General features: G+C 41.1%; 1 protein-coding gene across 1 annotated transcript in view; it reads right to left on the reverse strand.

Moving 5' to 3' along the window:
* Positions 1-1,081: 1,081 nt before the first annotated feature.
* LOC124612502 (WD repeat-containing protein 44) overlaps positions 1,082-14,211 on the reverse strand; it is a 151,838-nt gene continuing 138,708 nt past the window's right edge. Inside the window, exon 7 of the mRNA XM_047140747.1 lies at positions 1,082-2,924. Coding sequence (XP_046996703.1) covers positions 1,227-2,924 — 1,698 coding nt within the window. The 3' untranslated portion in view covers positions 1,082-1,226. The remainder of the gene's footprint in view (positions 2,925-14,211) is intronic.

The following is a 14,211-nucleotide window of genomic DNA, read 5'->3' on the forward strand; positions in this document are numbered from 1 at the left end:
AGAGAGAGAGATTCCATGCTGATCAATAAGAGTAACCATAACCATCAGTTGCAACAATGGAATTTTTACAATTTCCTACAAAAAATACTGCAAATTAAGTAAATATGCTTTACAAGAAGTGAGAATTTGCTGGTATATTGGTTAATTGTTACAAAATTATTTTTTTAATGTCCAGGTGCCTGCCATAACACTGGAACGAATTAAACATGATTAACTTGATTTAATGATTACCCTTTTTGGACACATTATACTGCATCACATAAAACTCCATCACATAAAACTCAATGGAAATAAAACAGTAATGGTTTAAGTTAATTATTACAATTGGCTGCCAACCAAACTTGGGTAAATAGTATTTAACATTGTTACAGAATTGTCTGCTGCCTTCATGCTTCTCAAGGCATAAATTTAGTTGCTGTTCACCATATTTTGCCCAGTGATGGAAAGAAAACTAACTACACTGTTACCATACACTCTCAGTCAAATGTTGAAGTTCAGTTAAGGAAAGTAAGACAAATTTAAAGAATTTAGGGGAGTATTATAAATGTTTTCTGACGTAAGTTAGATGCCCTGATAACAGTAAATATAAAAAAGGATTCTGATGCACATTTAAAATTTCATTATGTTCCTTCAGATAAACAAATTCTAGAACATTATATATATTCCTATCAGACAGGCAGAAAATTCTCAAAGGATTGCATAAATGATATACCGTATTACTGGCAAAACAAATGACTGTTTTATGACAGTAAATTGTCATTTAAGAAGGTAAATGGTATGTGTGCCAAAAAAACTAGCACATGCAATGTATTATTTAGGCATAGTCACATTTAGTCAGAAATTGATTAATACTATTTTTATACAATACAGACCAAAAGAGAAGAAAATCATACCCCAAAGGTATTTTACAAAACAAAGTCATAAACTGTATGTAAAAATTGAATGAAACACTACCCACCATAATTTCAGAATAATTTAAAATTTCAATTTCCTATCATTTTGTAAGAGTTAGATTCAATGAAATGTTATGAATACTGCACAAGGAAAAGAAATGGGCACAGAGAAATATGAAACTGTTGGTTTACAATTTCTCTAATGAGTTCTATGTAGCAGAAGTCACAGCAGGAATTAGTTGCGATTTCATTTAGCTCAACAGAAAGGTTTCTAACAGTCGCTGACAAACACCAACACATAAATATAATAGTTTCAAATTTGCTGCATCCTCCTTAAACCAAAGCTGATGCAGGCAGTGAACTGTGTTTTGGTTTCATCTTGTTAAGGAAAACTTTTATGCAACCACTGAAGTCAGCACTCACTAAAACATAGCCCCCACAACCCTTTGTGTGCTGTTCTACTAAAGGATCTTCAACCTTAAGGTTCTGACTAGCTAATGTTCCTTCTTGTTCCTCTATCTGCCGAATTATGATGTCAGGATTTGGAGCAAATATAGCACATGTCACAACAGCATTGTGAGCTTTGATTCCTTCCCAAAAGTCATTCCTATCCCTTCGAACAGATGAAAATTTTGAATAATCATGATGAGTCTTCCAGATATATATACATTGGTTCTCAGAGCCACTAACAATATATTTTCCATCATGACTGAAGCTTGCTCTTATTTGGCTACTAACATTGACGTATCCTTTATATTTACAAGATAGATTCAAGTCCCTAAGGTCGTAGAGCCGAATACGGCTGTCATTTGAAGTTACAAGTATTTTATCCTCTCCAGGCATTGGTTCAATACCACTAATTTTTCTCCCTCTTGAATTTTTGCCTCTTGTGGAGCGCACATCAATCTGTGTGTGGTACTTAAGCTGTTCTGTTGTATAAAATATACATCGCCCATCATACGAACCCACAACAGCGAACTTCCCATTCTGACAAAAATTCGCAGCAGTAATTAGCTTTGTTTGACCATCAAGCTCATTCCACACAGCAACTTTTTTATCAGGGATGTTCCACAATCTTAATTTACCATCCAGAGATCCACTTAGAAAGTAACGGTCATCTCGAGGATGGAACACAATGGCAGTAACAAAATCAATATGTTGAAAACACACCAAGCATTCTTTTCTTGAAATGTGCCACAGCCTGACAGTCTTGTCCATCGATGATGACAGTACAAAGTAATTCTTAGACCATGAAACATCAAGCAAATCTGAAGTGTGACCAGTGTATGTACAAAATGGTTTTGGCATGAATGGGCATCTCTTCACTTCTTCATTTTTCATATCAGCAAATGCAGCATTTGGATCTTCTGAGGAATGCTGGGAAACTAGTGACTCTTGAGACGGAGTAGGTGATACTTTCTCTGCATTATATTTTGTACGCATATCTTGGAAATACGTGTATGCACTACGCACAACCCATATTCTTAGTACACGATCTTGACCTGCTGTGGCAAGGAGGCGCCCACAAGAGGAAAATTTCATACACCATACAGGCCCCACATGCTCACCACTTAGGTCTTGAACATGCTGAAGGCTATCAAATTCATACGGACCCTTATGACTACCAGAAGCTTTGAGCTTGATATATTGCTCACCAGGGTTAACTTCATCAACAATATCCATAACATCTTCTTTGTGGCGAGCATGTGACACTTCCTGTGCAATGGACTTAGCCTTGTCCATTGTTTTTCTCACTTTTGAGCCCAAAAACTTTTTAAGCTGTGCTGTACGTTTACGCATTTTACTCACATCTGCATCTTCTGGAGGTATTGATGACTTTTTGCTATCAACACTCTCCTCATCAGATTCCTTCTCCTTCTCAAGACTTGAATTGCTCACATACTCTGACGTAAGCCTCATGATATGAAGGGAAAGTGGATTTATACACTGTGGTAATTTGTCTTCTGCAATGCTGAGTGGGACACGCTCTCCAGTATCAAGGTTCAGAACAGTGACCTGCTCCAAAATTTCCTGAAATCAAATCAAAAATAGTAGTCTGTAGTTCTGAATATGAAACTTTACACATAAAATTGTTCTTTGATAATATTTTCATATTTAATGTTAACAGTTAACCTAAAAGCAGCCTTAGTAATAACACTGAGGTACTTTACTAATATAAGGGGCATTCAAAAAGAAACGAGCTGGAGACAAAATTACAGAAACCAGTACCTGTACGTCAGAAGTATTGACACTGGCTGTGAGACACTTGTCACACTGTGACACAAGGCGGTGAATGGCTGTGTCATAAAATTTCTGGGGCTGCGGTGTTAACCAGTTCCACATGCACAGCTAGACGTCATCATCCGAGATGAAATGTCTGCCCCCTCAGAGCCTTTTTAATGGGACCAAAAAATGGTGTAATCACAGGGAGAGAGGTCTGGACTATACAGAAGGTGGCTAAGAACCCCCCAATTTAAATTTCTGCAGGAGTGCTGCGACTGTGTTGGCTTTGGATTGTCATGGAGCTGAATAACCCCACGGGTGAGATTATCTGGTCGTTTTGATTTGATCGCTTGGTGAAGGGTGGTCAAGGTTTGTGAGTAACGCTGGGCATTCACTGTTCCCCGTGCTGCAGGAAGTGAATCAGAAGGGGGACATCTTGATCAAAGAAGAACATCAGCATAACCTTTCCTGCACTTGTGTGGATGGCCTTGGCTATTTTTGGTGGTGGTGACCCTAGATGCTTCCACTGGAGACTTTGTTGTTTTGATTCTAGTTCGAAGTGATGACACATTGCTACATCTCCAGCCACCACTTGTGCCCGGAATGTATTCCCTTCCCGAGCAGAGTGCTGCAGATGAGTAAGACAGTGGGCCATTCGACATGATTCCTGGTGTGGTTGAAGACCGTGGGGCACCCATTGGGCACACACTTTGCCCATGTGCAGTTGTTCCTTCATGATGGTGTGAACACTTCCAACACTCAATCTGACCACAGTGTCTATGGCTTTCAGAGTCACTCGGTGGTCCTGAGTAATGAGTGCATCAATTAACTGAACGATGTCATCGGTAATGAAGTGTGGTGCTCCAGACAGTGCCTCATTGGTTAACGACACCCGTACTTCCCTGAAGCGCTTGTGCCACGCATGCAGTGTTTGCTGTACACTTGACATTCGTCGATGAATGTCCGTTCCTCCCACTCATTATGTTGTCAGAAAATGAACACCACTTCTTTGTTCTTCCGTTGACACCTTCCATGTCACTGTTTGCAATGCCACTGGCAGCGTTGGACGATTGATGCATGCTGCTGCTGTTAGCTCTGTATAGCTCTGGTTGGAACAACACCACGAAATTACCCTCCTGTCACCAGTTTGCGCATTCCAGGCTCGGCTCATTTCTGTTTGAACGCCCCTTATATCTTGCCCCTTCCTTTTCAATTTTTAAATCACTGAAAATTTAAATTTGAATGAATGACAAGACATATACAAAGTATAGGATAGACTGCTGCTCACTATAAAGATGACCGTTGAGTTGCAGATAGGCACAATGAAAAGACTGTTACACACTATAGCTTTCAACCAAAGCCTTTTTCAGCTCCGACTGGTCGGAACTACCAGTGGTAGCAGTCGTGTGAGAGTTGTGATACCACAAGTGATATACACTCCTGGAAATTGAAATAAGAACACCGTGAATTCATTGTCCCAGGAAGGAGAAACTTTATTGACACATTCCTGAGGTCAGATACATCACATGATCACACTGACAGAACCACAGGCACATAGACACAGGCAACAGAGCATGCACAATGTCGGCACTAGTACAGTGTATATCCACCTTTCGCAGCAATGCAGGCTGCTATTCTCCCATGGAGACGATCGTAGAGATGCTGGATGTAGTCCTGTGGAACGGCTTGCCATGCCATTTCCACCTGGCGCCTCAGTTGGACCAGCGTTCGTGCTGGACGTGCAGACCGCGTGAGACGACGCTTCATCCAGTCCCAAACATGCTCAATGGGGGACAGATCCGGAGATCTTGCTGGCCAGGGTAGTTGACTTACACCTTCTAGAGCACGTTGGGTGGCACGGGATACATGCGGACGTGCATTGTCCTGTTGGAACAGCAAGTTCCCTTGCCGGTCTAGGAATGGTAGAACAATGGGTTCGATGACGGTTTGGATGTACCGTGAACTATTCAGTGTCCCCTCGACGATCACCAGTGGTGTACGGCCAGTGTAGGAGATCGCTCCCCACACCTTGATGCCGGGTGTTGGCCCTGTGTGCCTCGGTCGTATGCAGTCCTGATTGTGGCGCTCACCTGCACGGCGCCAAACACGCATACGACCATCATTGGCACCAAGGCAGAAGCGACTCTCATCGCTGAAGACGACACGTCTCCATTCGTCCCTCCATTCACGCCTGTCGCGACACCACTGGAGGCGGGCTGCACGATGTTGGGGCGTGAGCGGAAGACGGCCTAACGGTGTGCGGGACCGTAGCCCAGCTTCATGGAGACGGTTGCGAATGGTCCTCGCCGATACCCCAGGAGTAACAGTGTCCCTAACTTGCTGGGAAGTGGCGGTGCAGTCCCCTACGGCACTGCGTAGGATCCTACGGTCTTGGCGTGCATCCGTGCGTCGCTGCGGTCCGGTCCCAGGTCGACGGGCACGTGCACCTTCCGCCGACCACTGGCGACAACATCGATGTACTGTGGAGACCTCACGCCCCACGTGTTGAGCAATTCGGCGGTACGTCCACCCGGCCTCCCGCATGCCCACTATACGCCCTCGCTCAAAGTCCGTCAACTGCACATACGGTTCACGTCCACGCTGTCGCGGCATGCTACCAGTGTTAAAGACTGCGATGGAGCTCCGTATGCCACGGCAAACTGGCTGACACTGACGGCGGCGGTGCACAAATGCTGCGCAGCTAGCGCCATTCGACGGCCAACACCGCGGTTCCTGGTGTGTCCGCTGTGCCGTGCGTGTGATCATTGCTTGTACAGCCCTCTTGCAGTGTCCGGAGCAAGTATGGTGGGTCTGACACACCGGTGTCAATGTGTTCTTTTTTCCATTTCCAGGAGTGTATATCACTTGTATCACTAGCAAAGATATTGTGTGGTAAGTATATAACATATCCATGAGTATCATGACTCACTGGATGGGAATCATTTAATAAACAAAACACTGATAGTTTACTTAGAATGCCTTCCGTAATTATAGACCTTTTTCAACAAAAATGCTCAATAAATTAATGTTTCAAAGAAAGTTTCATCACACAGAAACAGAATCTACTGACAAATGTTGAGTCCGTGAGCTTTTATTTCAGAATAATCACCCAAATAACTAACAAGAAACCTTTTGTTGGCCACGAGAAGCAATAGCATAATGCTTGCAAGTTATGAAGTTTGTAAGCAATTTGTTTACAAGTAATGCATTGATTCTGTTGAGTCAGTCCATTTCTTGAATAAATTTACTGGTGTTGACGAAACACGTGCCTCTCTTTGTTTGTCACATAATTAAAACGTTCAATTCTCACCACCTTGACACTTCTTTTCCCAATGTTACAACAGCTCAGAATACGCATACTAGAATAAGCAGCTTTCATTAAAATGTCAGTTTTCATTTCAACAGCACTTTCTACTAAAAACAAATCAACAGCTACTCCTTGTTTTGTAATCATGAGCTTTCATGCAGACTTCCATCTCATTTCAGAATCCCTGCTTAGTATCCATCAGTGATTTGGATTCCACGCCCAGCTTGAGTATAGATAAGGAGGACAGGTCAGAGATACTTGGGCTACGTACTGAAGCCACAGCTTGCTCCCACGAGGTGCTGCCACAACAAGCATGTCATGTGGAGCTGGAGCCATCCTCTGACATGAGACTCCCTGTAAATACCACATCCTGGCACTTGCCAGTCAGTCACTTGCTGGTCTTTGAAGCATCACTGAGAGTTCCATGTTGTGGTTTCGATTGCTCTCTGGACTCTTGTCTACGCTTAAGACGAATTTGATATGCTCTCGACTTTTTTTGGTTAGCCAATCACTTTTTTAACTCCAGTGGCATCAGCCTCAGGTACCAATTGTTTGTTCCCCCTGTCTCTGCATTGTAGCCATTACAAGAGATCATAAACGATGTTCTGTCCACGCAATATGATTGAAAAGTTGTAACGAGAGCTGCAGTTTCTAAAACTGAGGACCTGGTGAGTCTAGTTTCAACTGCGATACCACTCTCAGAACTTGACATGTTATGCCTTAATTTTCTACAGTCTATCTGGTCTTGCACCATATGCAAGCGATTTAAAACAGATCTAGATATGTTGCAGAGTATGGGAGTTACGTCCCTAGTATCATCCAGCCAGTGGGCAATGCCCATGGTCGTGGTTAAGAAACCAAATGGATAAATTAAATTTGTGGTGACTAAGCCTACTGTTAATGCTGAAACAAATCGATCTTTTTGTAATAAATGTCTTTCAAGGACATAATAGATTTTGCATAACCAGTTATGCTACTATTAGTGTTATTTCTTCATTTGAAATATAGATCTATTTCAGCTGTATAGCTATCACCACATTATGTTTTCAAGTCCTGACTTCCGCATAATATAGTTGATTCTGTAGTCGTCTATTTGTTTACTGACTATATTCATTCATTGTTACTTCCACAGTAATCAGTTTTGTGTTCCTGTATAGTCTGACACTTCACTAATAATGGTCAGAATAAACTTAATTTTGAGTTGAAACTTCATGACAGCTGTTATATCCGACGATCAGCAATATTTTATGGTTAACTAAAATAATGCAATATGTAATTGCGTAGGCTTCCTCGGCCACAGTCAGTCGAAATAAAAGTTTTCTGGGTTTGGTACCACGTCATAATGTAAAAACTACTGCTGCTATAGAAAAGCCAACGTTTCGGCCATTAGATCCAGAAGAAGACCGCTGCAATCGTGGCCGAAAAGTTGGCTTTTCTATAGCAGCAATAGTTTTTACATTATGACGCAGTACCAAACCCAGAAAACTTATGTCGACTAATGCAATATGGTTACTACAATATTGCTGCTCATCTGACATAATTTCCACCTTGAATTAAGTTTAGTCCTGACCATTATTAATGAAGTGTGAGAACATACTGAAAAAACACACAACTGATTAGTTTGAAAGTAACAACAAAAGAATATAGCCAGTAAACAAACACACAGCAATAGAATCAACGATATTGCATGGAAGTCAGGACTTGAAAACAAAACCTGATGATGGCAATATAGCTTAAATACGCCTATAGTTCAAGTAATAATAATAATAATAATAATAATAATAATAGCATCGTAACTGGTTGACCTGTACACAATTCCTTGACTGGAGGAATTGGGGGCAAACGTGGCTGGGAGTCATCTTTTTCAAAGATAGATCTCACTGACGCCTATTTTCAATTGAGTGTAGATGATCAGATGAAGCAGTTTTTACTGATTAATATGCCATTCGGCATGTATTGTTATAACACGTTGCCATATGGGGTCACAAGTGCTCCCATGAGATTTCAGAGATACCTTGAGCAACTCATCCGATGCATCCCCCCAACTGTGTTAGCTATTTAGATGAATTGCTAATTACTGGTGTCACATGGGAGCAGCACCTGTGCAACCTACAAATGGTCTTGGAGCAGCTCCAGGCCACAGTCTGCATCGTCAAATAGACAAACGTAGATTCTTTGAGCCCAGTATCAAGCACCTGGGAGATATGTTAAGCAAAGAAGGTCTCACACTATAACAGTACAGCATCCCATAGGACTCATATGAAATGTCCGATACCATCTTTTTTTATATATGCCCCTGGATACTTATCAGACAATTCAGTGCTTCCTAAGGCCTTGTACGTGTGTGTGTGTGTGTGTGTGTGTGTGTGTGTAAACAAAGATGATGTGACTTACCAAACAAAAGCGCCGGCACGTCGATAGGGGGGGAAAAAAAAAAAAAAAAAAAAAAAAATGCTTGTGTCTGTGTGTGTGTGTGCGCGCGCGCGAGCGAGTGTATACCTGTCCTTTTTTCCCCCTAAGGTAATTCTTTCCGCTCCCGGGATTGGAATGACTCCTTACCCTCTCCCTTAAAACCCACATCCTTTCGTCTTTCCCTCTTTCCTGATGAGGCAACAGTTTGTTGCGAAAGCTTGAATTTTGTGTGTATGTTTGTGTTTGTGTTTGTTTGTGTGTCTATCGGCGTGCCAGCGCTTTCGTTTGGTAAGTCACATCATCTTTGTTTTTAGATATATTTTTCCCACGTGGAATGTTTCCCTCATTAATTCATATTATATATATATATATATGAATGGTATGCGCGGATGGATATGTGTGTGTGCGCGCGAGTGTATCCCCCTTCTTTCCCCCTAAGGTAAGTCTTTCCGCTCCCGGGCAAATTTTATATATATATAGGGAAACATTCCACGTGGGAAAAATATATCTAAAAACACAGATGATGTGACTTACCGAACGAAAGTGCTGGCAGGTCGATAGACACACAAACATACACACGAAACTCAAGCTTTCGCAACAAACTGTCGCCTCATCAGGAAAGAGGGAAGGAGAGGGAAAGACGAAAGGAAGTGGGTTTTAAGGGAGAGGGTAAGGAATCATTCCAATCCCGGGAGCGGAAAGACTTACCTTAGGGGGAAAAAAGGGGTATACACTCGCGCGCGCGCGCACACACACACACACACACACACACACACACACACACACACACACACACACACACACACATCCATCCGCACATACACAGACACAAGCAGACATTGTCCTTTATGTTGATGACATACTTGTAATAGGAAAGAGTTGGGAAGAACATATATGTTTGTTGGGTGAAGTGTGTTACAGATTGAGACAGGGAGGGATGTCATTAAAACTAGAGAACTGCAAAATTCGGAGTTAAACAGCTCAAATTTTTAGACCGTACAATTTCAGAAGAAGTAATCTTGCCTGATGAAGAAAAACTTGAAGCCATTGCAAAATTCCCTGCGCCCAAGGCTAAGGAACAACTTAAATCATTCTATGGAATTTGTGGCTACTACCGGAAGTTTGTCAGCAATCAAACTTTAAATGCACCTTGTTTGATGAACAACTTGTTGAAGAACACCATTTGGGTATGGGACAAGGATTGTCAGGAAGCATTCAACAACATCAAGAAACAGATGTGCAATAGTAAAATGTTATACAGAGCTGATCTTACAGAGCCATTTTGCATTATGACTGACAGCAGTGACTACAGACTGGGAGCTCACTTATTCCAAGAAAAGGTTGTAGATGGTGTGACGGAGCATAGATCAATAGCTTTTGCCAGTGGAACTTTGCAAAAACATGAGACGTTATATACTGTCACTGAAAAGGAATTGTTAGCGGTCTTTTGGGCTTTCACCAAGTTCAAGAATTACTTATCAGGACATCAAGCAGCAGCAGCAGCAGCAGCAGTAGTAGTACACACAGACCATATAAGTCTTTGATCTATATACAAGAGTGTACTTTGCATCACAGCAGGATAACCAGGTGGGCACTATTCCTCCTGCAGTTCAACTATACAGCAAAGTATATAAAATAAAGTATGTACACGAGAGTTTCGGACATTGTAGGACACTGAAATGTATCCACAAGATTCAAGAAAATGTATATTTTTACAATATTGCCAGGAGAGTGAGAAAGCAATTATCTATATGTGACAGGTGCCAGAGGGTAAAAGTTAGTAATCAGATATATTAAAAAACTAAAAACCCGCCTCGATTGCGAAAAAAGCACCTAGTGTTAACCTAGGTTTCGGCGTTGATAACTCCACCTTCTTCAGAACAACAATAAAACACACAAGTGCCTAAGAAGACCTTTGTCAATAATTAAAAGAACACCATAGCTCTACATTTATAAACGAAAAAAAGGAAAACACATGCAGTACATATGTACTAAGTCAAAACCACTACTTAACTTGATGGTGTACGCCCCACCTCACACCGGTCTATGTTCCCGCCATAAACTGCAGCTGCAAATTTGTAGGTTAACACTAGGTGCTTTTTTCGCAATCGAGGTGGGTTTTTAGTTTTTTAATATATTAACCAACGATTGTTGACGCTCTGCGATGTTGAAGGTTTATGGCGGGTCATGGCCCATCAAACATAGACCAGTGTGAGGTGGAGTGTACACCATCAAGTTAAGTAGTGGTTTTGACTTTGTACATATGTACTGTATGTGTTTTCCTTTTTTTTTCTTTTTTGTTTATAAATGTATAGCTATGGTGTTCTTTTAATCATTGACAATGGTCTTCTTACGCACTTGTGTGTTTTATTGTTGTTCTGAAGAAGGTGTAGTTATCTAAGCCAAAACCTAGGTTAACACTAGGTGCTTTTTTCGCAATCGAGACGGGTTTTTAGTTTTTTAATACATTAAAGAAGGTTGTATACCTGGAAGAATCCTGGAGATGCTAAAAGGTATCAGATAGATTACATAATGGTAAGACAGAGATTTAGGAACCAGGTTTTAAATTGTAAGACATTTCCAGGGGCAGATGTGGATTCTGACCACAATCTATTGGTTATGAACTGCAGATTGAAACTGAAGAAACTGCAAAAAGGCGGGAATTTAAGGAGATGGGACCTGGATAAACTGAAAGAACCAGAGGTTGTAGAGAGTTTCAGGGAGAGCATAAGCGAACAATTGACAGGAATGGGGGAAAGAAATACAGTAGAAGAAGAATGGGTAGCTCTGAGGGATGAAGTAGTGAAGGCAGAAGAGGATCAAGTAGGTAAAAAGACGAGGGCTAATAGAAATCCTTGGGTAACAGAAGAAATGTTGAATTTAATTTATGAAAGGAGAAAATATAAAAATGCAGTAAATGAAGCAGGCAAAAAGAAATACAAACGTCTCAAAAATGAGATCGACAGGAAGTGCAAAATGGCTAAGCAGGGATGGCTAGAGGACAAATGTAAGGATGTAGAGGCTTGTCTCACTAGGGGTAAGATAGATACTGCCTACAGGAAAATTAAAGAGACCTTTGGAGAGAAAAGAACCACTTGTATGAATATCAAGAGCTCAGATGGAAACCCAGTTCTAAGCAAAGAAGGGAAGGCAGAAAGGTGGAAGGAGTATATAGAGGGTTTATACAAGGGCGATGTACTTGAGGACAATATTATGGAAATGGAAGAGGATGTAGATGAAAATGAAATGGGAGATACGATACTGCGTGAAGAGTTTGACAGAGCACTGAAAGACCTGAGTCGAAACAAGGCCCCGGGAGTAGACAACATTCCATTAGAACTATTGATGGCCTTGGGAGAGCCAGTCATGACAAAACTCTACCATCTGGTGAGCAAGATGTATGAGACAGGCGAAATACCCACAGACTTCAAGAAGAATATTATAATTCCAATCCCAAAGAAAGCAGGTGTTGACAGATGTGAAAATTACCGAACTATCAGTTTAATAAGTCACAGCTGCAAAATACTAACGCGAATTCTTTACAGATGAATGGAAAAACTGGTAGAAGCTGACCTCGGGGAAGATCAGTTTGGATTCCGCAGAAATGTTGGAACACGTGAGGCAATACTGACCCTACGACTTATCTTAGAAGAAAGATTAAGAAAAGGCAAACCTACGTTTCTAGCATTTGTAGACTTAGAGAAAGCTTTTGACAACGTTGACTGGAATACTCTCTTTCAAATTCTGAAGGGGTAAAATACAGGAAGCGAAAGGCTATTTACAATTTGTACAGAAACCAGATGGCAGTTATAAGAGTCGAGGGGCATGATAGGGAAGCAGTGGTTGGGAAAGGAGTGAGACAGGGTTGTAGCCTCTCCCCGATGTTATTCAATCTGTATATTGAGCAAGCAGTAAAGGAAACAAAAGAAAAATTCGGAGTAGGTGTTAAAATTCATTGAGAAGAAATAAAAACTTTGAGGTTTGCCGATGACATTGTAATTCTGTCAGAGACAGCAAAGGACTTGGAAGAGCAGTTGAACGGAATGGACAGTGTCTTGAAAGGAGGATATAAGATGAACATCAACAAAAGCAAAACGAGGATAATGGAATGTAGTCAAATTAAATCGGGTGATGCTGAGGGGATTAGATTAGGAAATGAGACACTTAAAGTAGTAAAGGAGTTCTGCTATTTAGGGAGTAAAATAACTGATGATGGTCGAAGTAGAGCGGATATAAAATGTACACTGGCAATGGCAAGGAAATTGTTTCTGAAGAAGAGAAATTTGTTAACATCGAGTATAGATTTAAGTGTCAGGAAGTCGTTTCTGAAAGTATTTGTATGGAGTGTAGCCATGTATGGAAGTGAAACATGGACGATAACCAGTTTGGACAAGAAGAGAACAGAAGCTTTCGAAATGTGGTGCTACAGAAGAATGCGGAAGATAAGGTGGGTAGATCACGTAACTAATGAGGAGGTACTGAATAGGATTGGGGAGAAGAGAAGTTTGTGGCACAACTTGACTAGAAGATGGGATCGGTTGGTAGGACATGTTTTGAGGCATCAAGGGATCACAAATTTAGCATTGGAGGGCAGCGAGGAGGGTAAAAATCGTACAGGGAGACCAAGAGATCAATACACTAAGCAGATTCAGAAGGATGTAGGTTGCAGTAGGTACTGGGAGATGAAGAAGCTTGCACAGGATAGAGTAGCATGGAGAGCTGCATCAAACCAGTCTCAGGACTGAAGACCACAACAACAACAACAACAACAACAACAACAATACATTAACCAACGATTGCTGACGCGCTGCGATGTTGAAGGTTCTTACTAATCAAACCTGCAAAGGATAAATGCTAAACATCTTGCCAAAAGAACAACTACAACTTGTAGCAGTTGATCTATATGGATCATTGCCTAAGGTTAAAGGAGGATTTTGTTATATATTTGTCATGACGAATCTTTTTCCAAAATTCATTACACTATATCTGTTGAAGAAAGCAACAAGTAAGAACATCATTTTGAAAATTGGAAGAGACTATTTCACAAAGGTAGGAAAACTGAAGAGCATACTTTCTGACAATGGAGCACAATTTACTTCTAAACTTTGGAAAACATTTGTTGAGGATGAGAACATAAACCATATTCTGATATCTGCTTATCACCCACCAAGCAGTCTGGCTGAACATTACATGAGAGAAATAGGGAGATTATTTAGAACTTATTGCAACAAAAATCATGTAAGGTGGATAGAATACATAGACAGCTTTGAAGACATACTGAACAGCTTACAACATTCGTCTACTGGAATCTGCCCATATGAAATAATGTATCATGAGAAACCAGCAAATCTGATCAAAGACTTAATTGAATTCCCA

Source organism: Schistocerca americana, chromosome 1 (genome assembly GCF_021461395.2).
Source record: "Schistocerca americana isolate TAMUIC-IGC-003095 chromosome 1, iqSchAmer2.1, whole genome shotgun sequence".
In the NCBI taxonomy this organism is placed as follows: Eukaryota; Metazoa; Arthropoda; class Insecta; order Orthoptera; family Acrididae; genus Schistocerca; species Schistocerca americana.